General features: G+C 54.7%; 1 protein-coding gene across 1 annotated transcript in view; it reads right to left on the bottom strand.

The window, feature by feature from the left end:
* Positions 1 to 457: 457 nt before the first annotated feature.
* Positions 458 to 27,644, bottom strand: part of FGFR1 (fibroblast growth factor receptor 1) — a 49,505-nt gene continuing 22,318 nt past the window's right edge. Inside the window, exons 3-18 of the mRNA XM_068972094.1 lie at positions 15,087 to 15,353; positions 13,644 to 13,733; positions 13,223 to 13,395; positions 11,412 to 11,535; positions 10,254 to 10,444; positions 7,714 to 7,858; positions 5,616 to 5,812; positions 4,648 to 4,793; positions 4,331 to 4,452; positions 3,701 to 3,811; positions 3,019 to 3,209; positions 2,319 to 2,441; positions 2,095 to 2,165; positions 1,752 to 1,889; positions 1,484 to 1,589; positions 458 to 1,324 (exon numbers count right to left, since the gene is read on the bottom strand). Of these exons, the coding sequence (XP_068828195.1) occupies positions 1,148 to 1,324; positions 1,484 to 1,589; positions 1,752 to 1,889; positions 2,095 to 2,165; positions 2,319 to 2,441; positions 3,019 to 3,209; positions 3,701 to 3,811; positions 4,331 to 4,452; positions 4,648 to 4,793; positions 5,616 to 5,812; positions 7,714 to 7,858; positions 10,254 to 10,444; positions 11,412 to 11,535; positions 13,223 to 13,395; positions 13,644 to 13,733; positions 15,087 to 15,353 (2,372 nt within the window). The 3' untranslated portion in view covers positions 458 to 1,147. The remainder of the gene's footprint in view (positions 1,325 to 1,483; positions 1,590 to 1,751; positions 1,890 to 2,094; positions 2,166 to 2,318; positions 2,442 to 3,018; positions 3,210 to 3,700; positions 3,812 to 4,330; positions 4,453 to 4,647; positions 4,794 to 5,615; positions 5,813 to 7,713; positions 7,859 to 10,253; positions 10,445 to 11,411; positions 11,536 to 13,222; positions 13,396 to 13,643; positions 13,734 to 15,086; positions 15,354 to 27,644) is intronic.

The raw sequence follows: 27,644 nt of genomic DNA, 5'->3' as shown, positions 1-27,644 counted from the left end.
TGCCTCTTCATCACTTCAGCCCCACTCCTGGCTCTTCGGAGCTGGGCCCTCACCTCCCTGTCTGACTCTCAGACCCCAGAGGCTCCACATTCCCCCCAAGGAAACGTATGGTGGAGGGGGCGGTGGGGCCTGGCCCTGGGCCCAGTGACCCCTACCTGCCTTCTTTCCCAAAGCCCGGCAGAGGAAGGAGGGCTGTCCTGAGGCCTCGGAGAAGGACCCATGGGGAAGAGACCTTGGGACAGCCAGCCCCAGAGCCCGGCAGCCTCGCTCCTTCACAGCCGGCCTCCTCTCCCGTGTCACACAGCCCGTATAAAATTGAAGCAGCAGCAATTTTTATTGAGGGACCTAAACTGAAAATAGGTTTAGAACATAATTTAAAAAAATAAAACAGCAAAAGTAGCAAAAAATATATGACCTTTTTAAAAACATTTTCTTTTTTTTTTTTTTTTTTAATATATAGCAACTGATGCCTCCCAACCACCAGGAGCATCTTACCCAATGGGTAAATCTCTGGTAACGACCCTTTTAAAAAGACATGTAAATATATACTCAGATTTATACACTTTGTGTTTTCTTCGTAGCTATGTACAGAGCCCCTGCTTTGGGGCTGGGCCCCAGGGCCACGCCGCCGGCTCCCGGCCTCTGCGTCCCCACCCTCGGGTACCAGATATTTGGTCATCAAAGCAAATTAGTATCGGAATCAATAAGCCACTGGCACTATCCGTCTGGAACAGAGGTCGCCTTCTGCGGAGGCCCGAGCGCTGACCACCTCTACACCCAACTCCCGCTGTAGCCCGAGGACCTGCCACCAAAACACGGGCACATGGGCTGCGCAGAGCAGGCAAAACCAATGCAGGAAAGCTAAGTCGGCTCTCGCTCGAGGGCGGCTCGGCCCCCACTGCCCGACCCTCCAGGCGGCAAGGAGGGGGTCTTGGTCCAACGTTTGGCAGGCCGCGTAGTAGCCGTCAGCAAGGACCGGCCTCCCTGCTCCTCTGTCAGGCTGTGAGGAGAGGAGGGGAGCTCGGGCGTGCGGGCCTCAGGGAGGCCGGCCAGCAGAGCGCAGGGGAGGCAGCGAGTCCAGCGGGAGGAGGGGCGGGGCCACAGTTGAGGATGGAGTCCGGGGAGGGGTGCGGGGTATGGGGGCCAGTCAGCGCCGTTTGAGTCCGCCGTTGGCCAGCTGGGCCGGGTGTCGGGGCAGGCAGGGTTCCTCGGGCAAGGGCTCGTGAGAGAAGACGGAATCCTCCCCGGAGGAGCAGGTGGAGCTGCGGGTGTCGGGGAAGCTGGGGGAGTATTGGTCCAGAGGCATTGACAGGTCCAGGTACTCCTGAGGGCGGAGACAAAAACATGCAGGACCCGCACTCTGCTTCCCGCGGCGGTAGGATTCATTCCGCGAGAACTCGGAATGAGTCCCGCGAGAACTAGGGATGAATCCCGCGAGAATTCGGGCCGGTCGGCACACAGGTTCTGGGAAGGGCCGCCTCACCTGGTTGGAGGTCAAGGCCACGATGCGGTCCAGGTCTTCCACCAGCTGCTTGAAGGTGGGTCTCTGAGAGGGGACTGCGTGCCAGCAGTCTCTCATCATCATGTAGCTGGGGCAGGATGACGAGGTCGGGGTGGGGGGAGAGGACAGGCTCAGGGCGGAGGGGCCGCGGGCGGCTGGCTGCGCGCCTCCTACTCCTCCCTCTACGCCCCGAGCCCAGCCCGCCCCCAGGGCCCAGCCCAGGACCCCAGGCATCTTTTCTCAGGCTTACAGCTCGTTGGTGCAGTTACTGGGCTTGTCCATACGATGACCCTCCTTCAGCAGCTTGAAAAGCTCCTCCACGGGGACCCCAGGGTATGGGGAGCCGCCCAGAGTGAAGATTTCCCAGAGGAGCACCCCAAAAGACCACCTGTGGATGAGCGTTGTGGGCGCAGAGCTAGGGCCCCCCACTGACCTCACCACCTCTCCCCCCAAGTCCTCGACCCCAGGGGACCATGGCCCGTCAACCTCTGGAAACAAAGTGAAGGGGCAACGTTTAGTTCATTTTCTGAAACAGGATGCGGGGCTGTACCACCCTGGAAACTCTCCCCAGCAACTGCTTATTTCAGACTCACACGTCGCTCTGGTGGGTGTAGATCCGGTCAAACAAGGCCTCCGGTGCCATCCACTTGACGGGCAGTCGGCCCTGCAAGCAGCACGGGGACACTGGGGTGGCCCGGGGCAGGCAGGGGCGGAGGTAGGGCTGGACCCAGCTCACCCGCCCACCCAGCCAGTCGGGGTAGGGGTAGCCCAGCGGCTCAGAGTCCTGGGGCAGAGGAAGGGCGGCGCCCACACTTACATTGGTTGTCTTTTTATAGTAGTCGATGTGGTGGATGTCTCGAGCTAGACCGAAGTCCGCGATCTTCATCACGTTGTCCTCCGTCACCAGGACGTTCCTGGCGGCCAGGTCCCGGTGGATGCACTGTTGGGCCCGGAGGACCAGAGGGATTGGGGGGGTGGAGGTGGGGCACAGGGGAGGGTCAGCAGCCACCGGTGGGCCCACTGCCCTCACCGGCCCTTGCCTGCCCCACCCCTCGGCCCCCTGAACTGGCCAGTTTCCTGCTACAGGGTCCCCTTCCTCTAGGTCAAAGCCAGACATCCAAACACCCCCAGCTCTGGGCCACCCAATCACTTCAGCAAACCGTCAAAGTATGTTTCCCTCCCAGTGCTTGGCTTTCAACCTGCAGGCAGTGAGCTGAACCCCTCTCTGTCCAGTGTGCATGAGCTCTCATGGGGACGCCCTGTCTCCCCGGCCAAGCACATCCATACAGGGCTGGGCTCAAACAAAGCACCATTTACCCAGCACCCCAAGCTGCACCTAACTCTCACAGGACCGCATCTCCTTCCTGTAACCGGTTACAGCTGAGGCATCATCATTCTAACTTCACACTGGTCCAGCCCAATCCCGAGGCCTCAAGGCCACGTAGGTCTCCTGGCTCTGATGTCCCCGCCACCCCCCGGGGTCCCACGCTACCCAGGGGAGCCGTCAGGAGCCACACCTTCTTGGAGGCAAGATACTCCATGCCTCGGGCCACCTGGTAGGCACAGGACACCAGGTCCTTGGAGGAGAGCTGCTCCTCAGGGTGGTGGCTGGGGTTGTAGCAGTACTCCAGCCCTGGCGGCCTCCGGGCCTGCAGGTACTCTCGGAGGTTGCCCTTGGAGGCGTACTCCACGATGACGTACAGGGGACCTGGGGACACGGGTGTGCAGAGGCTGTCAGGGCTGCTGGGCAGGTGCACGTGCTGAGCCTCGCCCGGAGGAACCCCAAGGCACATCGCGAGCGTGTTCCCCAAACCCAGAAATACATCTCACTCCCCAAAGAAAGCAAGGGCAGTCATTCTTCTCAGCCTAGTCCAGGACATTCCCAAGCAAAGCTGGGGCCAGAGCCCTGACCTCGACCGCAGCAAGTCACCTGTTCTGGCCACACGGTGTGCGTGGATCCAGGTGCCTGGACTCGCAGATGAACCCCCATGGGCATCGGGCCAGACCCCAAGAAACACATTCTGACTATAGCTAAACCGGCCTCTCCGCCCCCCCGGCTTCCCTCATTGTGGCTAAGAGATGCCCGATGCCTGATGTCCCAGCTAGGCATCTTCTCCCTGACAGACAGATGGCAGCAGCCTGAGTGCCTGCCTGAGCCCTTCCCCGCAATGGGTGGAATCCCACAGGCGAGGCGCCCACCGTCCTGTGTGCAGGCCCCCAGCAGGTTGATGATGTTCTTGTGTTTCCCAATCATCTTCATCATCTCCATCTCAGAGATCAGGTCTGACAGGTCTTTCTCTGTTGCATCCGCTGCGTGGACAAAGCAGAGAAAGGGGTGGAGAAGCACTTGTGTCGGAAGGAAGGCCGACAGGACAAAAACTAAGGGAGGGGGATGAGGTGAACACCCAGGGGTCCCTTTCCTCTGGGACTTGCTTCTCTCTTTATGCGCCCCCGCTCCTTGGCTTTTTTTTTTTTCTTTTGGCGGCACCACAGGGCATGTGGGATCTCCTCTGCAGAGCAAGTGCAGAGACTTAACCGCTTGACTGCCAGAAGTCCCTCCTCTCTCCTTTTCACATCCAAATTTATCTCCCCTTCCCTCTTATGAGAGCTGCCAGTGTTGCCAAAAAAAAAAGGATCTGGGGTCACCAACTGATGACAGACGCCAAGGAACAAAGTGAGGTCATGGTGAGATGGCGGGGTGTGCAATGCCCCCCCAACTCCAGGACAACCTAAGCAGGCTGTGGAGCAGGTGCAGGTAATAGCCTGAGGCCCAGAGTTTGCTTGGAAAGGGAAGGGGGTCGTTTCTGCAGGGACACAGGCACCACATACACTTTAGCATCTTCACGGCCACTTTGGTCACACGGTTGGGTTTGTCCTTGTCCAGCCCGATGGCCTCCGCCAACACCACCTGCCCAAAGCAGCCCTCTCCCAGTGGCTTGCCTAAAACCAGTCTTCAGGGAAACAAAGGGTGGGATAAGCTAGGGTGGTAATGTTCAAACCTGACAGGAACCCCCACTCCCCCTCCACCTCCAGTTCCTTTGACTAAGAGCAGACAGTGGCAGTCACTTCTGGATGCTCCCCTGAAGGTCTGAGCCCACACCACTGCCCCCGTTAGAATAACGAGCTGGGGGGGCGGGGGCGGTTACCTGTCCCGAGGCAGCTCCCAGCGAGGGTCTTCAGGAAGCTCGTATTCAGATACCCCGGCCAGCATAGGGGTGCCGCTGGAGGAGAGACGTGAGGGCCGAACCAGCAAGACCCCAGAGTTCATGGATGCGCTGGAGTCGGCTGACACCTGCAGGGAGGCGTGGGGTCACCCTTCCAGAAGGGACAGGGGAGCAGCGGCAGGTCCCTCCCCTCCCCGCTCAGGCCTTGTTGCTAAAGTTAGAGGTGTGGACCTGGCATCCGGGGCTCCCTCCCCAACACAGGCAGAAAGGCCACAGGAGGTCGGAAGACCGAGGTTCTAACACTGACTTAACATTTGCCACAAACTTGCCTTTCTGGGTTTTGGATTACTCACCTTTCACATGAGTGTGACAGCCTGACATTCTGTAACTTGTCACTGCAAGAGCAACTCTCTTCCTGTCCTCATTCTTATGTGAAAACCCTGCTGTGGATGAGGGGTTCCTGACTCCTGATGCCCCTTCCAGAATTAGCATGGCTCAGAGCGAAGCCTGCCTCCTTTTCTCATTTCACGCACCTTCACCCTCTGTTCCATCTCCTGGGATGGGAGGTGGGCGCACAGGAGCGAGATGGCATCTTGGGACCCAGCTCAGCTCCTCTCCTCTGTACCTTTGCATCCCTAATGGGCCCTCAGGGGAAGCTCAGATTCATAATATCAGCTGGGCATTCAGCCCAGTGAGGACCATCTCCCAGTCCCCAGGCTGGCTGAGCAGGGCGCTGTGGTTGAGGTAAGATGGGCTCACAGGATTCATCAGCCAGAAGAACTTGGAGCCTGACCCCAAGCACTTAGGACACTCTCCTGCTGCCACCTGGAAGCCGGACACCAAAGTCTGAAGTAGGGACCCTGCGGCGGGTCCCGCAGACCCCCCTGGGGTGCAGGGAGGATGCACAGGGTGAGGCAGAGCGTGCGAACCCCCCGTCTACTTTCTGTTACCTGTCTGCGCAGAGGGATGCTCTTGGCCAGCTTGTGCACGGCCATCTGGCTGTGGAAGTCGCTCTTCTTCGTGCCGCTCTTCATCTTGTAGATGATGACAGAGCCCACCATGCAGGAGATGAGGAAGGCCCCCGTGCAGTAGATGATGATCTCCAGGTACAGCGGCGAGGTCATCACCGCCGGTCTCTCTTCCAGGGCTGGGTCAGCGTGAACAGGACGTTAGTGGGCTCAGGGCAGGGCTGGTCCACTAGGGTCCCGGCTCCCTAAGAAACTCAACATCCATCTCCTAAACTCTGGGAGTCTTTGGGTTAGAGACAAACTGAGCTAGGTCCTAGATGGGATTGGGGTCCTGACACAGCACACAGCAGACATCCTGGGATCTGTGAGGCTCCCTGACCCTGACTTGAATCCCCAGATGGACTGTATCTTGCTAGCCGAAGCCCATGCCCATGAACTCAGGAGCCCTGCTGGCTCAGGGACTGCTGGACTGGATGGGTACTTGGTGCCCTGCAAGAGACAGCTGAGCACTCACGCACGCTAGATGCCACTCAGTGTTCCCATGGACACACGGCCCTCCTCCACAATGCCCGAGCACTGGGTCAACACCTATCATGGGACAGCGAACGATCCGTTGGTCTTCCATTACTGATGGCCCAGGGGTACCCCGAGGGCCCAGGTGGCACCTCATCTATGTCTGCAGGCCACAGCGCCTGGCATCCAGTGGCACTCATAACGCAAAGACAATGATGCAGGGAGGAAAGAAGAAAACCAGCATATGTCCCAACTTCATTGCTCAGCTTTGCCTATGTCATCTCTATCAGGTCAGACATGAAAACGTCTACACCTAGCCAAACTGCAGACAGAACTTTGCTTGCAAATGTCTGGATTATTACAGATAAACATGGAAACATCTCTTAAGACTTCTACTCACAGGTCTAACTCCTCACACTGAGCAAATTCAGGGAGAGGGTTTTATTCATTTCTCCATTCAGACTCTCCCGCCTCCCACCCTCACTGAAGCCCAGGCAACTCAAGCCTCTTTCCCTCTCGCACGGAGGTGGGGAGGGTCCCATCCAGCAGGACATCCCTTCCCCCACCCCTCCCCTATTAAAGACCCCTGCTGGCCACAGGGGCCAGCACCCCGAGGACCTCCCCCAGGAGGCCCAGGCATGACCCCAAACCAGCCCAAAGAGAACTCCCCAAGGTGCAACAAGGGACGGCAGAGCTGATAACGGAGAAGCGTTTCTGTTTTTCTCTTTCCCCAGCGTGGAGAAACAGAGACCATCCACCGGGAGGCACAACACAGGACAAAGACAGTGATGAGGAAAAAAGCAGAAAACGCTTACGCGCCTCCAGTGGGCGTGCGTTATCAGAGGACGAGAGGGACGAGGAAAGAGACCAGAGTCCCAGGATGAGCAGCGCCGCGCCCAGCTCCAGCCCCGAGGCCACCAGCCCACCACCCTGCCCAGGCTGCAGGCTCCTGCCTTCCTGGCCCTACCTCCACGGCCCCCTCTGGAGAGGAGCTACACTGGGAGCCAAAGAGGATAAACGGGCACCATTGAGCCCCCTGCGATGCCTGGGAAAGGACTCGCTCAAAGCAGCTCAAGTCCTCTGTCTGGGTCTGGAGGAACCTCGCCCACTGAGATCAGCAAGGGGGAAGGCGGAGAGCATTGGTGCTTCCAAGCGGCAAGCCCCTCCCTTCAGAGCACCTATATTCAGTTACAGGGGGAGCCTCTCGGAGACTTCCGGGGGCTGGCGATAAAGGAAGACTGCTGGACGCGAGGAGGGAAGGAGCCTGCCCTGGAGGAGAGCCCAGCTGCAGGTTAGATCCAGACCCCATGCATGTATCGCTCCGACCCGGGGGAGAGATGGAGGCAGGCCCACAAGTGAGAGCAATCTGAGATCCTGCACCAGGAGGAAGGCTCCGGGGTGAGCTGAGAAGGTTCGATCCATGAGGCCAGATGACAGGCCGGATGACTTGCTGGAGCCACGTGCTGCGTATGGAGCCCGGCTCTGTGTCTCCCCCGACCCTGCGATGCATGCTCCCCCCGTGGCCCTGGCGAGGGCAGGACATCGAGAGGAGGAGGACAGTGTATACCTTCCAGAACGGTCAGCCATGCAGAGTGATGGGAGAGTCCGATAGAGTTACCCGCCAAGCATGTATACTCCCCCGCGTCCTCAAAGGAGACATTCCTTAAGTGCAGCACCTCCATCTCTTTGTCGGTGGTGTTAACTCCGGCCGTCTAGAAGAGACAACGGAAGCCACATGGACAAGCCCGGGACCGGAGACCTCTCAGAGAGGGAACCAGGAGGAGGAAAGGGGGAAGAAAAAAATAACCAGAGGAAGAAAGGTTCCCCAGCGTCTCCTTTGCAACAACGGACAGACAAAAATCACCAGGCAGCGAGAAACCTGTTAGAGGAAGAGGGTGAGAGCCTGAGGAGGAACTCGGCAGACCTGACGGCGCGACGCGGATGGCTGGTTACACCCGTCACCAGGCGCAGCAGCCCCGGCCCAGCCCCGCATGCGGCGCGAGCGCATGGAGAAATGGGCCGGCGCGGGGGCTGTTTGGTTTCCGGAGGGGACACACACGAGGGACGGAGGGGGCTGGCTGCAGCCTCACAGACACTCATACCCACACTCACCCCCACACACACACCCTCACACCCACACAAATACCCCCATTCTACACCCTCAGACAAACACATCCCACAGTCACACACACATACACTCACCCACACACACACACTCACCCACACACATACCCCCCCACATCCCACACACTCACACACTCCACACACACACTGACACAGCCCCCATACACATTCTCACTCCCTCACTCTCACCCCCCCACACTCACACCCACACAAATACCCCACACACACATATACCCCCACCACACACATACCCCCAAACACAACTCCCCACAGTCACACACACACCCCACACACACTCTCACCCCCCCACACTCACCCCCACACAAATACCCCCCACACCCCACACACACACAGCCAACACACACAGCCCCCCCACACACCCACACCTCCCCAGTCACACACACACACACCCCACACACACACTCTCACCCCCCACACTCACACCCACACAAATACCCTCCCACACACATACCCCCCCATCCCATACACACACACTCACACACACACCCACATTCCCCCCACACACATCGCTATAGACGCTGGTCCTCTCTCCTCTCCATCACTCGGACCCTCAGTCTCCAGGATCACCCAGGACGCACCCCACACGCAGCCAAGAACACACACAAGGCACAGAGGGGTGACACCAACACAGAACCGAACCAATCCAGCCACCCAGGCCGGGTATTTTTCCATGGCTCCGGGCACTAGAAACAGCAGGCTCACAGGGAGAGTGGGGCGCTGGCCTCCCCACAGCTGCCCTGGCAGCTCGGGGCCTCCATCAACCCCCAGCACAGGGGCCCCTCCAGCTCCCCGTTACCTTTTGCCACAGGTCTGGTGACTGTGAGCCACGCAGACTGGTTAGCTTCACCAATATAATTGGAAACCTTACACACATACTCCCCGCTCTGGGCCTCTGTCACATTGAACAGGGTCAGGACCTCCGCATCCGAGCTATTTATCCCCGAATGCTGGAACAGACCAACGACATGCCGTCAGTTGGGCCAACACAGAGATGTGGCCGTATTTGCTCCCGTGCGGTGTTAAGGTGGGCCCAGGAGCTAAGGCAAGAGGCTGAGGTGACACTTATCCTCTTTCCCTCATTAGCAGGATAAAAAAGTGGACTTTAAAAATCCATGTGACTGAAAAACAAACTGAATGAAAAAAATCATTGCCCCAAGCAAATGTTTCATTTGTGTTAAACCCCCTCCTCCAGGAAGAGGGCAGAGACTGCCAATGGAGACAGCAGCCAAGGTCCAAGGCCCCGGGCCCACTTCCTACACGGCAATTTCAGTGCCCAAGGTGAGGCGCGTGGTGGCTGGCTGGGAAATCTTTGGAACAGCCAAGCCAGGGAGGAGGAGGTCTAAGGCTGGGACCAGGAGGGAAAGCAGGTTCCCAGCTTCTGGTTACTTCCTGTTGCAAGATCCACTGGAGAATTAGGCAATTAGCTTCCCTGGATTAATGGAGCATTCAGGGACATTCGAAGTCTGGGAGTGGGAGGAAAAAAAGAAAGTGCCATTACTCCTGAAACCGCTGAGGACTGACCCATGGCCTCGGCTTTTCCAGCCCTACCTAAGCTAAACCGTGCCTGGCATCAGCCCATGTGCCAGAAAGGATGTGACTCAGGAAGCAGGGCAGAGACTAGGAGACGCTTGCTGGGAAGGCTGTGGTGGTGGGCAGTGGGAGAGCAGAGTGCCAATGCCTTCCCAGAGAAGCTGACCCGAAAGCCTGGGTACGGTCACCGTCCAAGCTCTTTAGAAGCCAGCAGTGCTCACCCCCAGCCCTCAGCGTCCTACGAGCCTTCACCCATGACCTGCCACTGGTCCTTTGGAAAGTGGCCAGGGGCCCACGTAAGATGGAGCCTGGACCCAGCAGAAGGACCGGGGCCCGATCGCAGGGACTGAGCCAGACCCCAGCCACCTGGGCCCCAGGAGATACAGGCCTCCTTCCCCGAGCCCAGCCCACGGAGACCGGAGCCAGGATTACCTTCAAGATCTGGACATAAGGCAGGTTGTCCGGCCCAATCTTACTCCCGTTCACCTCGATGTGCTTCAGCCACTGGATGTGGGGCTGCGGGTCACTGTACACCTTGCACATGAACTCCACATTGCTGCCCAGGGCCACCGTCTTGTTGGCCGGCAAGCCCGCCTGCAGGATGGGCCGGTGAGGGGACCGCTCTGGGGGGGCACGGGATGGGAAAGGGTCGTCAGGCCCTGCCGTGGCTACTCCTGGCTGGAATGCTGACAGTATCCTAAGGACCAGCACAGAGATGCATTCCCGGACCAAGCCCAGGCTACCTGCCTGTAACTAAACCCACAGCCACTCAGACTCTTGCTGTTCAAAGTGTGGTCTGGGTACTGCAGCACCAGCTTCACCAGCCTGTTAGAAACACTGACCCTCAGATCCTACCCCGGACCTCCTAGATCACAAGCTTGTATTATTAATTTTTTTTGCTGCACTGCATGGCTCGTAGGATCTTAGTTCCCCAACAAGGGACTGAACCGAGCCATGGTAGGGAAAGTACTGAGTCCTAACCACTGACCCTCCAGGGAATTCCCCAGAAGCTTCTCTGCATACCATATCCTTAAAGCCAACGCAGAACCCTGGCTGTGAAACTCTTTACCTTAAGGTCACCAGAGAATGAGATTCAGAGCCTCTGGAAGGCAGAGGCTGCACCACAGCACCAAGAGGCACGGCGATCTTCCTAGTGTCTCATGCAGTGCCTGGAGTCTGTGTGGACTGACCTCTCTGAGCCTCAGTGTGTTCCTCTGTACAATGGGAACAACAGCACCTGCCTTGCAGGGTGCTAGAAGAATTGCCTGTGGTGTATTTACTGTACCCGGCAGACCACTCGCATCTGTGGAATGGTAGCTACTATTAAGCTAGATTAACCACTACTATGCCAGTCAACTCCTGCAAGAGAGACTCAACAGCACCCTTCCCTTTACAATGAATCTGTGGTACCACTGATCCTCCCAACTCTACTGACAGATAAGAAAAGGGAGGTGTGAAAAAGGAAGGTGACGGAGCTAATAGATGCCACAGCATCCTGACTCCACCCCTAAGTGAACCTGGCTCCCAGGCTGTGTTCTCCGCATCCCTGCTCCTTCCACCAAACTCCTCCTCCTGTCGCCACCCTCTTACCCACGACATCGAGCTGGTAGGTATGGTTGATGCTGCCGTATTCGTTCTCCACGATGCAGGTGTAGTTGCCCTTATCCGAAGGCACCACGGAGTCCATAATGATGCTCCAGGTGGCATAACGGACCTGAGGGGAAACATGCCAAAGGGCCCCATTGCGGGTGTGGAGGGAAAGGTGGGCAGAAGCCATGCACCCTCCAATCAGAGCACGCAGCCCGGCTGGACAGGGAGCTAGGGACCATCATCCCAGCCCACTCACACTCTGCAAGAAGGCATCAGGCAGAGGGGTGTGAGGACTCGGAAAGTCTGCCCGCCACGGCCAAGGCCATCTGCAATCTGGACAAACGTGCCTTTGGAGCCCTCCCAGATACACTGGGAGCTTTCCCAACACTGCATCCCTGTCCACACTGCTCTTGTGCCAGAGCAGTGTCCCGCTAAGAGTCCAGCCGTGTCCACCCTTGACGAGACGTTTCACAGTCCACGTCCTGTCCTCTCATCCCTCTGGGCCTCACTGGTGCAGTGCTCCCATTAGATGGACGCTGCCTCATAAGACCCAGAGCACAGGGTGCTGCACACAGCAAGTGCCGGCTGAGTTACTTTATATACAGTTTGTTTTTCTGATTTCCTCTGCTTCTCCTTTTTAATATCTATGTATTTTGGTTACGCCGGCTCTTGGTTGTGGCATGTGGGATCACGTTCCCTGATCAGGGACAGAGCCAGGCCCCCTGCTTTGGAAGCAAGGAGTCTTAGGCACTGGACCGCCAGGGAAGCCCCTCCTCTACTTTTCTTATGCAAGATTAATGAGAAAAGAGCAGCTAGGTGAGATGGGAGAGAAACAGGGATGGTGAGAATGATCACAGGGTTTAAAGGAGGGTTAGATGACGTTTTTCCTAGAATTATAAACGGGCAAAGGACTTGAACATTTCCACAACAAGAAATGGAAACCACTTAGGAACACATGAAAATTCTAAGTTTGTTCCTAAGCAAAGTAGCCCACAGAGAACAATGATACTCTCACCTGTCAAATTTGTTGGCAAAAGTATAGCCAGTTTATCATTCTCATACTCTGCTATGGGAGGGCGAATTCATTTTCCCTTTTAAGAAAGTAACTGTTACCACAATAAAATAAAATGAAAAAAAAAATCACACCCCTACTCATTACATCATCTTCCATTAGAGCAAATGTCACAGTAAAATTTTATGTCTTCCCATTGCACTTTGAACTCTACTGCCTAATACATTTTCTGGAAAGACGTGCATCCAAGAAATGTTGGTGTAAAAAATGAATAAGTGAACAAATGAATAAAATTACCTAACTTTATTAGGGAAAAAAAAAGGAATTGGGTAACATGCATCAAGAGCTTAAAAATGCTTATACTTTGCTCTAGTAACTTCCAGCAATCTGTCCCTAAAGAGAAATATTTTAAAATACTGACATAGACTTAACTACAAAGATATTCACCGTAACATTATTTACAGCAATGCAAAACTGGAAAATAACTAGTATCACAAAATAGTTCATTAAATTATGGGACAATTAATACTGGGATATTATAAAGGCATGAAAAATTATCTTTCAAATACATGGCAAAAGATTCATAATGTTAACAACTGGCAAGAAATTAGATAGACAATGTGACTGACCATGTAAAAATCACATACATAGGGAAAAAAAAAGACTAAAAAGATTTAAGTTTATTTGTTTTTTTAGTATTTGAAAATTTTATTTAAAACAATTAAAGGCATATAAGTAAGGATTTTCTAAGCAGCGTCTCCTGCCCGCCTTACTCCAGCTTTCATAAAAACCCAGGTACCTTGTAGCCTCCGATCCTGTGGTCAGGCTTGAATTCTTTGCCGTTTTTCAGCCAGCGCAGCGTGGGGTTCGGGGTCCCACTGGAAGGGCATTTGAACTTCACTGTCTTGGCAGCTGGCACCGCGTGCAGTTTCTTTTCCATCTTTTCTGGTGACGTCCAGTACGGAGCCACGGCTGCCCAGGGAGAGCAGAGACAGACAGGGCCTGGTCAGGCTCGGGGAGGCCCCACCCACCTGGTCGCCACCTGTGAACGATGCCCGCACTGGTCTGGACCCCGGAGGGGAGGTCCCCCGGGCCAAGCGTCGTGACCCCATGTGCCCAGCTACCCCTCCCTTCTCCAGTCGTTTGCCCAAGCTCCCCCTTTTCCATTCCAACCCAACCCCCGGGCCTGGAGGCCAGAAAGGAAGGAAACAGTGTCTCACGCATACGGTTTGGTTTGGTGTTATCTGTTTCCTTCTCCTCGGAAGAGGAGTCATCGTCGTCATCGTCGTCCTCCGACGAGGGGAGCGCATCTAGGGCAAGAGGGAGGGAGCACTGAGGTCCCTCCCCCAGGAAAAGAGGCTGCGGCTTGCATCCAGTCCACAGCCACCCCGGGAGCACGAGGGCCAGTCCAGTAACAGGCGACCACGGCGACCACTCCCCACAGAGCCTCCCTCAGTGTCCGTCCCTCTGCGGGACAGACACGGTTTATGTAAGAACTGCATGCCCTGTGCCTGTCCCCCTCCTCTGCCGACCCCAACACACTGCTCTTCCCTTCCCCGAAGCCTTTGCCCAGGGCAGCTCCATCACGGACAGGTGGGGTTCTCTTTAACCTAACTCCACCCTGCACTCAGAGGCTCACGCCGCATCTCAGAACCAGCAGCCAGGGCATCTGAACCCTCCGTTGGAAACCCAGACAGATCGAGGCACTGTGGCCAGAAGCCATTTCCGAAGCCCTGGGCTGAACTCTCTGGAGTTGCAACGTTTCTAGCACATGTCTGCTGAGGTCAGGGAACTGCACTTCTCAACCACAGTGGACAGGAACCCGCGACACAGTAGGCAGCTGCCAATGCCTGCCCCCAACAAGTATCCACCCCTTTGAGCGTGTGGTCACCCACCAGGGTTCGTGACAGATCTTTCCTCAGTCCTTTCTAGTGTTTTGGGGGCATCTGGAGGGAAGTGAAGGAGGCACGTCCCTCTGCTGGGGAAGGGGTGTTCTAGAGGATGTTTGGCAGGCGGGGGAGAGGCCAGGCTCGCAGCCTGAGATGCACAAGTGGTGCAAAGAGAATTCCAGCTCTACTCGGCTCAGTCCTAAGGTTTTGTAAAAGTCACATCCTACAAGTGGCAGGTCCCCCAAATCACAGAGCTCTAGGGTTCCCTGGCTGCCGTAACACAGGTCTGGAAGCTAGAGAACATGTGTCTCCCATCAAGCCATGACTACGGTGGTGCAACTGGGTCATCCACTATCCCACAGGGATCTCACCATGAATCTGGGGGTGCTGATGACTAAGCCCAGCACCAAGTCCAATCGGCCAGGGAACAAGAGTTTGGAAGCAGCCTGAGCCCTGGGGCACCCCGATGACCTGGGCAGGCTGTGCTGGAGAAACCACCATGTCTCACTGCCCCCCCCCCCCGGGGGGGGGTATCAGCGAGCAGCCCCGAGGTGGGTCCAGGCAGTCCTCCGCTCTCCAACCCGAGGTCAGCACCCCGAGTCACCCCCTGAGAGCTAAGCCGCGCAGCGGGCGGGGGCAATGTTAGTGGGTGGCAGCTTCTGCAGCAGAGGGGAGGGCGCGGATGACGGCAGAGGAAGAGGCTGGCCTCCCCCTGAGACCAGCAGAGAGGGAGGCAGGGGTGGAGAGAGGCAGAGGGTGGACTTGGCTACCCACCTGAGACGTTGACAGAGAAGTAGGTTGTGTCACTGCCGGAGGGGCTGCTGGTCACGCAGGCGTAGAGGCCTGAGTCGGCAGGCACGGAGCCCCGAACCTCCACCTCCTCCCCGGTGATGCGCGTGCGGTTGCTGTCCGCCAGCTGCACCCCGTCCCGCAGCCAGTTGATGCTCTGAACATCATCCCGCAGCTGACAGCGGAGCTGCAGCAGGTCACCGGGGTGGACCAGGAGGGACTCCACTTCCACGGGGGCTCCCCAGGGCTGGGCTGCAGCCGCCGCAGGGACCAGGAGGAGGGCAGAGGGAGCAAGGGGGCAGGAGGGATGGGGAAAGACAAAGGCATTATGCTGGCCGCACAGAGCTGCAGCATCCCCGGGGGGCGGGGTACGGAGCTGGGGTGGCAGGTCAGTCGGGGGGACAGCTGGCTCCTTGGGCACCCCCAATGCTTCCTATCCACCCCACTCCTCCAGAGGGCAAAGGAAGACAGAGGCGAAGTTAGGAAGCAGCTGCAGCAGCATTAAGCAGTTCAGAGTGGGTTTCCCTCCATCTTTTGGTAAGGGGGGCAGCTCTGGCCCTCCCCGGGACCCCTGTGTGTCTAAGAGCATCCCCTCCCCACACACGCAGCTCTTTACCAAGAGCAGCCGCTTCCCAGGGGAACACACTGTTCGCTTTCGGGTGGGGCAGCCTCACCCCTCTCCCCAGGAACAAGCCCCCACCAAAATGCAGCAGCCCCCCATGTGGGCGGCAGCATGTCATGGGCGGGGTTCTAGATTCAAGTGATCAGTACGGGGGGGGGGGGCTCTGAGCCCCGCAAGGAGTCTGATGCACAGGGTGTATACGCGGGAGAGACGGCCCGAGGAGAGGTCAGCTCAGGGGAGCCTCTGGCTAACAGGTGTTGGGCCAGAGGATTCGGAGCTTTTGACTATATTAGGAACGGAGGCCGGCAGCTGCCACAAAACCCACACTTGCCCTGGCAGCAAAAGCTGCTCCACACAAAGCTCCTTTCTCCTCGCCCCACTGCAGGGCTCCCCGTCTCAAGCCCCCAACATCCTCTCCGCTGCCCTCCTCTGACACACAGGCACACATATCCACTCCCCCTCACTGCTCCCCCACCCCACCCTGAGTCCGGGGGCCCACACACCCACCCCTCTCGACCATCAGCACTGAACTCGCACCAACAGGAAGGCCTGAGGCCGGACACAGGACAAGGCCAGCCTCAGGCGTATCCGTCTTCTCCCAAGCACACCCCGTCCACACTAACGTGGAGAAACGCATCTCCCCGTCGCTCTCAGCACTTGCATGCCTGCCCCTGGCATCTTCTGCCCTCTGCCCGGCCTCCACCAGAACAACACATGTGAGGTAGCTCACATCCACCACCTACCTGTCTGGTTTCTACTGCCTTCTGCAGCCTTCTTTCTTTCTTACCCCTGGTTTAGCATCAGAGGCTTGCTGGCAGCCCCCCTGCAGGTACCGGATTCGGGAGGCTCTGAAAGGTACCTGGCCCCGCCACCCTGGCGTCTCTGCCTGGCTCTCCACCCACCCTTTGGTTCTCAGCCTGGCTGGAAATTGCCCCAGAGGCCTTTCTGACCCCAGTCTGGGTCAGGGGCCCTCCCCTCACACTTGTCACCCTGGAGGAAAGGCCCCTTTCTTGATAAGGTTGCCAGAGTTGGAACATGTCAAATTTACCTTTAAACCCCATCACCCAGGAGGGCCCTGGCCCACAAGAGCTGCCAACAAAGGCTTGCTGAATAATCTGACAATGGTGCACTGTCTCTCTGTTGTCTTCCCTTCCAAACTCCGCTTCTCCCTCACCATCTCATTTTAACCCACTCTTTCTGAAGTCCCCAGCAGGTTTCTGCTAGAAACCTCACTGATGAAATGTGTCCTGGGCACCAGGGACTAACAGCAGCTTTTTGGGGGGGCCTCGGACAAGGCTCAGAGGCCACGGCTGCAGGCCGGGTGCCCCTCGACCCAAGGGCTCTGTCTTAAATCCTAGGTAGTAAATACTGAGTCATCAAAAAGGAGGTGCTGGTTTAAAAGGGTTTGGAAACAAACCACTAGGCCCGAACTCACTTATTTTTGTGAATCAGGTCAAGAGGCACACCACAAAGGTGAGCAGACCACACATTGATTAAAAATAAGCTTTTGTGGGTCTTGGGGAAAAAAAAAGTTATTCTTTCCAATTTTAATGGTTTGTGGTTTTGCCAAGAGGAGGCAGAAGAAAAGCCATTCAGACTTGACCCTTAGGGAAACAGAAGACGCTCCTATGGATCAAATCTCATTTTCCTGCAATGACCTCACTGATTAAATATTTTGCAGCTCATGATCTGTACCAGCCATTGGTCAAACAGTAAACTCCGGTAAACTCAAATTCTTAGCCTCTGACAGGTCCCAGAAACAAAAAGGTAGCAGGGAGAACACGGGCGTTGCCCCAGAAGAAAGCAACAGAGAGAGACTTGGCTCTGCTGGGACCAGCTTGGGCTGATTCCACTTGGGTCTGAAACTCCCCACTCTTCCTGGCCAGGACATGCACACAGAACTCTTCTGCATGATCTATATAAAGCCTCAAGAGCCAGCTTTCTTGTCCCAGTCCCTGGAGGTCAAGCTCAGCCCGATGCTCCAGGCCACGGTGTGCTAGCCGGTTCACTCTCCTGATCAATATCGAAGGCTGTGTAGAGGGTGAACTCCAACCCCTGCTTTGCCTTCAGGGCTCCTCTCAGTCTGTCCCCTCCTCCCCATGCGACCGTCTTCTCCCCACCTTCCATGCCAAGTCTGGCTGTTTTCTGCACTAACCGTATTCTGCAGCCACAACAAAACTGACTTCTGCTCAAGGCTGTTGGGCATCTCTCTAGAACTCTCCTGCCCACCTACTCAAAGTGCACAATCCAAGACGCCCACCCTCCTTTTCTGTAAAAACAGTTACCATCTGATTAGCACAAATTTGCATTTGATTCCAAGCCATCTTGCACTATTGCTTTTTCAAACATCTTTATTGAGATATAACTCACGTATCATAAAATTCACCCATTTATAGTGTATCATTCAATACTTTTTAGTATAGTCACAGAATGCAACTATCACCACAATCTACCTTTAGAACATTTGTATCACCTCCCCAAAGAAACCCCATACCCATTAGCAGTCACTGACTATCCCTTCCCCCTCCACCAGCCTAGGCAACCATTTTCTGCTTTGTCTCTATAGATTTGCCTATATTAGGTAGTTCATATCAATGGACTTGTGCAATATAGTTTTTTTGTGTGTCCTCCTTTCTTTTAGTATGTTTTCAAGGTTCTTTTCATGTGGTTTCATGTACTTTATTCCTTTTAGTGGCCAAATAATAGTTTTTGTGAGTATACCACATTTTACGAATCTACTTGTTGGCTGATAGACATTTGGGTGTGTTCTTTCCTAACTGTCAAAAGTGTCCATGTCTTGCCTAAGAAACAGAAAGCAACTCAGACCAATAGAATGGTCTATTATAGTTTTCCCACAGTGCCTAACAATGTCAGAAACACAGAAAAATACTCAGTAGGTCTTGAAGTTAGCATCTGGCAAAGACTAAATTTTAGAGGAACTGAAAACACTCTTCTCAATTTAAACCAAAACCTACGGCTCTTGGTTTACGGTGGACTTTTTTCATGGCTAATGGTGCTCTTGGATGTGTGTCAAAGCCTCCATTTACAAAGCAGGTAAATGCCACTTTCTTCGAGGAGGTAATGGAAAGGTAACTGACCATCTGCTGGCTTACTGGGCCCTGCCCCTCTGTGCCACCACCTGGAGTAGCAGCCCTGACCTTGGAGCGTCGTCTGTAAGGCAACTGATGCGGGCATCCCTGCTCACTGGCCGCCTGCAACAACCAAGTCATTACTCTCCATTCTCCTGCGGTCTTTGCAGGGTCCCCCATTTATGTGCCCGTTGGAAAGGCCCTTGCATCTGTGGCTCCATCTCCACTGAGCTGGCCTTTCTCTGACCAGGACCCACAGACCAGGGCTCTTCATGTCGTTAGGCATCAGGAAGCAAGAAAGGAGCTGACACCTTTATTGGGCTGGCCATGACTGATGAAGAAGAGAAAGCAGTTTATTGGGCAGCGACTTGAAAAGACATTCCAGCGCTGGATGAATTGCAGTGGAGAGGCTGCGGGGGAGACTGCAAACCCACACACTTGCTTTGTGTGTCCTGTTTCCTGAGAGATGAGGTGGGCAATGGAGGCTGGGGGACACTGGGTATCTATATTCCGTGGGGACCTGGCCTGAGGCGTAAAGCACTTGGCATGAGTTACACACTCCAACAGGCTCTGGGTGCAGGGTGCTTGGGGTGCCCTGGAGGAAAACAGTACATCCTGCTTCCACACCCACCTCAGAGTCACTATGATCGTCACTAGGCGCAAGAAGGTTAAGGTTAGGGTTGGACTTGACTTGCACACCCTTAGAGGATCAAGGGTGCCCTGGCCATCTCTCCGGAAGACAGGAGGGAATGAAGGCTCCTGCTTAGCTGCCTGAATCTGGGGCTGAGGAGGACTCTGGTCGCGGGGCAACTTCTAAAACAGTGCAGACAGCAGGTGGGCCATGGAAGGCTGTGCTGGCTGGACCCAGGACACTCTTAGTGGGAGGGACGGGGGTTCAGACAGCAATCATCATTCCCATCTGCTTCTTTAATGGAACCTCTCCACCCTCCAAGGGGAACTAGAAACAGATAGGGACCCAAACGTTTTAGTAATCCTCAAGGAAGCAGCTAGAAAAACAGAGGTGAGAGTGGTACTTCTCAAGTCTAGGAATGTGATTAATGTTAGCGGGGCCCTATGGAGTCCCTCTCCCTCCCTACTTTCCTCCAAAACACCAGGGCTCTGTAATTGCCAACGAGCCAACAGGATACAGCAGTTGGCCAGAAATCTGCCACTGTCACCTAGCAGGCAGCTCTGTTCTGGGTTCATCTGTTCAGATCCAAGTTCTTGATTCTAAACTCTGAGTCTTCTGCCAGCCCTGGGCACCATGTAGGGTGGGCAGTGACCACGAGGAGGCTCAAATCTCTACAAACGTGGTCATTGGAAGATGAGACCCCAGTTTTCCCCAAATCCAAGAGGACAGGGACTTTCTCCAGAATGGCCATCAGTGGGTTGTCTCTGTGAGCCCTTGTTGCTGTGCAAAGAGAGGTCATGGATTAAAATAAGCAGTGAAAGAGCTGGTCAGCCTTGGGCTGCTGCTGCTAAGTCGCTTCAGTCATGTCCAACTCTGTGCAACCCCACAGACGGCAGCCCACCAGGCTCCCCCGTCCCTGGGATTCTCCAAGCAAGAACACTGGAGTGGGATTTTCCAGGCAAGAGTACTGGAGTGGGTTGCCAGTTCCTTCTTCCAGCCTTGGGCTAGCCAGGGTGATAAGATTTACACAATACCTGGTTGCTATGGAATACTGTATCATACAACACGAGGTAATGGGAGAAGAATATGAGAGCCCAGGACAGGTGACCCAGCACAGGCTCCAAGGTTTCAGAACTTAAGTATTGGTGGTCAAAGCAGATGGCGATGTTTGTAGCACCAGGCAACATGATGGTAGCCGAAGGCAGTGAAACTTTGTGGAGAGCAGAAAAAGATGGGGTGCTTACGAGCAAGGCTGTGCCTCGGGATGAAGGGGATGGGAGATGAGGCTAGACCATATGGCCTGCCTGGAACAAAAGAAGACACAGCAGAAAACAGCCCCCTCTGAATAATTTCAACTTAAAGGTGGGTGGATAGAACAGAACCACCGAAGAAGTCCCGGGGAACACACTCCTCTGCAGTCACTGTGAATGCAGGCCTTTCATGCCACATGGACAAACATACCTGAAAATGTATTTTAAAAATACCACTTCACCAGCCTTGGTCCCATAAGAACCAATTTGGTCTGGAAGCTATCCATCCCAGAGCCCCACAACTTCGCATGAATCCAGCAAAGAACAGCACCATATTTGCATAGCACTTTACGACTGACCACACGCCTCCTCATATATTATCTTGGGATCCTTAAACAACTCTGAAAACAGTAATGCCACTATTAGCCAATACTGGCAGCAGGCTTACTATCTACACCCCATATCCTGTGAATGCTTTTACCACAGAGTATCCCTGAATCCTCAGAGCAACCATGAAAAGTGATGTGTTAGTTGCTTGGTCGTGTTCGACTCTGTGACCCCACGGACTGGAGCCCGCCAGGCTCCTCTGTCCGTGGGGATTCTCCAGGCAAGAATGCTGGAGTGGGTTGCCATGCCCTTCTCCAGGGGATCTTCCTGACCCAGCGATCGAAGCTGGGTCTCCTGCATTGCAGGCAGATTCTTTACCAACTGAGGCACCCGGGAAGCCCATAGGAGGTTGATACCATTGTTACCCCTACCCTGGGAATGCAGAAGCTGATGGTATGCCAAGTACAAGTGCTTCACAACAATCCTGTGAAGTGAGAACCGTCACCCTCATTTGACAGAGGAGACACGGAGGCACGGGAGGTTCAGGATGTGTCCAAGACAGCCTACCTAGTCAGTAAGTGGCTGGGCAGGGATTTGCCCCCAGGTGGCCTGGCTCTCCAGAATCCATGTGCATCCAGGACCTTTGAAAGAGACCAGTGCAAAGGGTCTCTATTTGTACCGTCTTTGCAAACCTTGCCTCCGGAAGGTGAAAGAAACCCTTTCTGGTCGGCCCCTGGGTCCCGCCTAATGGCACCTGTGTCTCCGACCTTCCTCCCATGGGACTCTGCAGCTGGCTGCTTTAGCCTCCTCCTCCTCTTCTCTTTCCTTCACCTCCACAACCACTACTTGATAACTTGGTGTTTTTTTACTTACAATGCACTTTCCTGGTCATGCTCATCTACCCTTTAGAGTTGAGCAGGTGCGACTGCACACATTTGGCAGATGAGGAAATTGGGAGGTGGGGGTGGGGCAGCCCTGAGACCATGGCAGACCCAGGGCTAACAGTAGCGCCCCCTTTTGGCGCAGCACCTGAAGCTTTACAGAGCGTGCTTATTCACGTCTGTGCTCATTTGCATTTATTTCAGTTAAACATGAGACAGTGGAGGTTGAGAGACTTCTCCCAACGTCATGAAACAGTCACGAGTCTTAACCACTGAACCACCACAGGGAAGTCCCCCCAAGTCCCTCTTGAGTGCAGCTTATAGCTGAGCTGATGACCTCAGATGACCCCTGCCTGATCCACTGAAAAGATCAAGAATGTCAGGCAAAGAGGCTGGCCACCCACCCCCTGGGCCAGCTCCCCCTTCCTCCCCCATCACACATCCTGACTGTCCCAGCCCTGGCCCAGGCACTCTGTGTCCCATCCCCTCATGCCCCTGGTTGCCTGGTTTGAATGCCCTCCTCCAGGACCTGGGGCCTCTCAAGTCCTGCCCACCTCCCCACCCCACCCCCGCCCCCAGCTCTCCTGTCTCCTCATCCCGCCAAGCCAATACCCTCACTGCCCTTTATTTTGCTTTCTCCTAAAATAACACTTTCCTGTCTCTCCATCACTTCCCCAGACGTGAAAACTCATTCTCTGGAAATTTCTGCAGCTCTGTTGCTCAACTTATTTGTAATGTGACTTACAGATTTTCACAGCTCTATTGTGCCCTCATTCAAAATGCTCGGCTGAGGGCCGATCCATCAGTATGTCTCATCTACCCCGTGAGGTCAGTGTGGTGTCATCTCTATGCCCACTCTGGAGAGGAAGGGTGTAGGGCTTGAATAGCTAGCCCCCCAACAAATCTAGGTGTGATGGCTCTTAACAGTTGCAATCCCTTTTTGTTGTTCAGTTGCTCAGTCCTGTCCGACTCTTGGAGACCCCATGGACTGCAGCTCGCCAGTCCTTCAGTATCTCCTGGAGTTTAATCAAATTCATGTCCACTGAGTCGGTGACGCCATCCAACCATCTCATCCTCTGTTGCCCCTTTCTCCTCTTGCCCTCAATCTTTCCCATCATCAGGGTCTTTTCCAATGAGTTGGCTCTTTGTATCAGGTGGCCAAAGGATTGGAGCTTCTTCGTTCCTAGGAAATCCTTTGGATTCTGTGTTTCTGGGTTGAGAAAATTAGAAGAGGGGCCATGCTCTTTGGTAACGTGGGGAACTGGTGGTCTAGGAATGTTTACAGTCTTGACACAAACTCCCCAGAGATAAATGAGGGGGCAATTGTGGGTGGGGGAGGAACTCGGGGTGGCTTTGAAAGCAACTTAAAAGGAAGACAGAACAGCCCAGCGGGGCCCCGGGAGCCCTCTGTCGAGGTTTTTATTACGTTATTTTGGCTTTGAAATGGAACTGAAAACTTACTTTAGCCTGGCAAGGCCAGGCCAGAGGGGGTTCTCATCAAAATCCTGGGGGAAAATGGTCATCCTGTAAGGGTGGGGGGTCCAGGGAGGAAGCCCTCCGGATGCGTGATCCCCTGGACGTGCGGCATCCCCGAGACAGGGTGCATACAGAAGTGTGCGGGAGGGGACACGGGGACACCAGTCAATTAGTGGGGCCTGACACCCTGGTCCAGCCGAATTCACCAGGCCCCCGACCCGGGGGGATTTGGAGTGTAGGGTTGTTTTTTTTTTTTTTTCAAATAGAAAAAGGGAAAGAAGTAAGAAGGAGCATTTTGCATGCAAATGGGCCGCTGCCAGAAGAGCCCATTAAAATGTAAAAACTCCACATTCAGCCTGACAAAACGGTGCAAACTGCTGCGTGGGCCAGAGGGGCAGCAATACAGCTCCCGACAAAGGGGCCCGGCCACAATGGGAGCTGAATGGTCTCAGTCAGCGGGTCCCCTCTCGCGTTGCCATGGGGACCCCACCCGGGCTTACCAAAGGTATTTCCTGAGGAGAAAGGCAGTGCACACATGCCCAGGCAGCCCGGCTAATCCTGACAGGAAGCCTTCGCCATTCAGCAGCCCAGGGGCTTGCGGCTGGGAGTTGTGTTTTGTTTTTATTAAAAAAAAAGAAAAAAAAAAAAAGATCTCGGGCCTTGTGTGTCGTCCCATCTCGTCACTGTAATTTAGCGCCGAGCCGCCTGCACTGGCCGAAGCCACAGCCAGGACCCGGCACCCACTCCAAGACTCCCCAGAACCGGCTCCCCAGTTAAGTTGCAGGGCAGGCAGGCGAATCCTTGTATTTTGTGCAAACCTTCCCCAAAGATGCAGCGATGGGTAACCCAGCATCAGAGTTGAGTCTGGTGTTCTAGCTGATGCATTTTCTTCCCTCCTAGATACTGGGTTCCCCACCTTCCCCCCCCCCACCCCCATACCTCCCACCACGAGGAGGAGGACACTTCCAGGCTGGGGAGAGGGCTGTAATTACGTGATTAACAAAGGAATGTGCCCAGGAGTAGTTTTTAAGAGAAATCTCCCCTCTTCCTCTTGCCCCAGTGTTTACAGAAGCACTCCGGGCAGAAACGCTTCCTCCAAAGGATGCCCAGTACCCTTGGCTGCTTTCCCACCTGCCTTACCAGGAAGAAGGAGCTGCCCTGGGCCGGGGCAAGTTCACCTAAGTCGTGTGGGAAGAAGCGTCAGGAGCAAAGGCTGGTCTGCAGCTACTGGGAAGGAAGGTCTCTCAGCTCCCGGTTCCTAGAAGTTTGTCACCGGCTCACATTTGGCACCAGAGGAATCAGCCTTGGCAGATTCAGGGAAGAAAGCCAACAACACAGCTGGCGGTGGAGACAGAAACTCCTGTGTGACAACTGCCCCCCTTGGACACAGTTTAGGGTAAATTAACATTTCCTGAGCAAACTTGTATGTGGAAGGAGCCGGCCTCCGTGAAGATAACAAAATGAAGGGGGCTGGCCCAGCCAGGCCTGTGGTTTTGCAGAGTTCATGCTCTTGTCTCTAAACCATCCCCTGCAAAATCTTTTGAATCTGGCATTTTGATGGGGCAGTGCAGCAGACCCAAGTTCAAACCCTGGATCGGGAAAATCCCCTGGAGAAGGGAACGGCAACCCACTCGAGTATTCCTGCGTGGAGAAATCCAAGGACAGAGGAGCCTGGGGGGCTACAGTCCACGGTGTTGCAAAGAGTTGGACACAACTGAGCAATTAACATCTTCCCTGATGGCTCGATCCCTAGGTTGGGAAGATTCCCTGGAGAAGGCAATGGCAACCCACTCCAGTACTCTTGCCTGGAAAATCCCACGGACGGAGAAGCCTGGTGGGCTACAATCCATAGGGTCGCAAAGAGTTGGACACGGCTGAGCAACTTTACTCACTCACTCATTTGAGCAATTAACACAACACATGCTAGATCGGTTGTTAAATCGATTGTTTGGGCAGCATTAAGACTGTGCCTCACCACGGCCCTGGAAGCTTCTAGGGCCATGTTCGGTGGGTTCCATCTTGGGAAAAGAAGCCGGAGAGCCTTGCTCATTCATGGAAAACGTCCCCTAAAGAACCACATGCCCAGGAAGGGGACTTGTGTAGGGATCAGGACACTCGGGTGGGGAACTTCTCCTGCTCTTATTAAATACAATCATGTCCTAAACTCAAAGCCAAAGTACCAACTGTGACAATACAGAACACCTTCCCTCCAAGCAGTCAGGGAAAGCTGGACTAGCTGAAGAGGTGTGTGTGTGTGTGCAGGGGTCCCGCTGCTCTGAGGGGAGCTCAGACCCTCCCACCACTGGCCCGGAGCCCAGGCCTCCCCAGCCATGTGTCTGCAGCTGTGACCTGTCAGGCACTTCCTGGTCTGGGTTCTGTAATGGAAAGATCATTAAGAGTGGGGGAGGGACGACAGCGAAGAGGTAACCGGGCAGCTCCCACTCCGGGCTCTGACCTTAGAAGTCCGGTCAGGTTCCTCGAAGAAAAGAATGTAGGCGCCTCCCCCCGCCCCGCCCTCTCCTAGGGCCTCCCCTCCCCCCTACTCTGGTTTGGGGAAGGAAACCCCAGCAGCTGGCTAGGAAAACACTGTGGCTTCCTAAACTTGCTGATGAGTTAGCCCAGGCCACAGCTGTTTCAGCATCTGCCTTTTGCCCTCCCCACCAGACCTCGATGGGGGCTTCGGAGCACATGTGCCAGGGCTATCAGTGCCCTTGGGGTCAGCCACCTTCCTTCCCCAGCCAGTCCTGTGGCTGCGATGGTGGGCCTGGATCATCGGATCCAGTGCAGGATGACGAGCACTGCAGTGGGGAAAGGGATTCTTCATAAAGTCACTTTTTTTTTTTCCACGTTAAAGAAATGCCCCTTATTTAAGAATAAAGGTGACAGACATCCTTTATTTATTTACTGGCAGAACTGTGTGGGGATCTTAGTTCCCCAACCAGGAATCCAACCTACGGCTTGCTGCATTGGGAGCTTGGATCCCAGGAGTCTTAACCACTGGACCAGCAGCAGTGGTGTTTTAAAAGGCAATGGTGTAAAAGCTGGTTTAACAGGTGGAGTGTCAGCTGGGAAGGTGAAAAGTTCTGGAGCTGGATGGTGGTGATGGTTGTACAATGTGAACGTATTTAATGCCACAGAACTGTACACTTTAAAAAGGTGAATTTTATCATAGGTATATTTTACTATAATAAACAATATTGGTAGTGGACAATGTTAAGTTTGTTTGTTTGTTTTTAAGATGTTCTTACATGGCAAAATAAGTTGTCAACCCAAAATATTGGGAGGTGGGGATTTGGCTCATGAAATCTAAAAATCTGGGACTAATGGCCTCTCCACAGATTGGGAGGTAAGTGAGGGCCCACAGGGCCCATGGACGTACCATGTATTCATTCTCTCTCTCCTTCACATTCACCATGAAAGTATTTCGTCCTGTTTTCAGAAGCTCCAATACTTTGGCCACCTGATGCAAAAAGCTAATTTACTGGAAAAGACCCTGATGCTGGGAAAGATTGAAGGCAGGAGGAGATGGGGGTGACAGAGATGAGGGTAGCAGTTGGACGGCATCCCCGACTCAATGGACAGGAGTTTGAGCAAGCCCCGAGAGACAGTGATGGACGGGGAAGCCTGGTGTGCTGCAGTCCGTGGGGTCGCAAAGAGTCGGACACGGCTGAACAACAACAAACAAGAACTGTTTTCAGAAACTGAAAGAGCGTGGTTCGGGGATTTTTCTCCCTGAGATGAAATGGCTCTCAGAGCAGGTAGAAGAACCAGGACCAAAGGCTGCCCGGAGGGTCAGTGTCCACACTGGGGACTCCTGTGCTCAGATGAGCTGGGGGATCTCTCAGACGAGCCTCTCAGGAGAGACCGCCCACTGTGGGCAAGGCTCACATTCCGGGTGTCCTAAGAAACGAGAGCCCCCTTCGAAATTCTTATCAAAACCACTTAGTCCCAAACTCTGCTTGAGCCCCAGGTGGTTGCAGAAAGAGTACTGGCATGCAAGTCGCTGGGATGACTGCGTGACCTGGGCCAAGTCATCCCTCTCTAGGCCTCCGTGGCCTCAACTCTGAGACAGGAAGGCCGACTGGACAAGCTCTAACTACCTTCCACTGCCTGGCCCCGCAGCTCTAACCAACGTTCTAAGTTTCAACCCAGCCTTGGGAATTGGGTACCAATCACTGTGTCCCCTCGGCCCCTACCAGCACAGCACACCCTCTTCAGTGAAGGAAGACAAGAGAGTGTAAGTTACTTTTCCTTAAAAGAGGGGAGG

The sequence above is a fragment of the Capricornis sumatraensis genome, chromosome 4, assembly GCF_032405125.1.
Source record: "Capricornis sumatraensis isolate serow.1 chromosome 4, serow.2, whole genome shotgun sequence".
NCBI lineage: Eukaryota > Metazoa > Chordata > Mammalia > Artiodactyla > Bovidae > Capricornis > Capricornis sumatraensis.
Note: the sequence above shows the minus strand (reverse complement) of the source record. Positions and strands in the feature narration are given on the sequence as shown.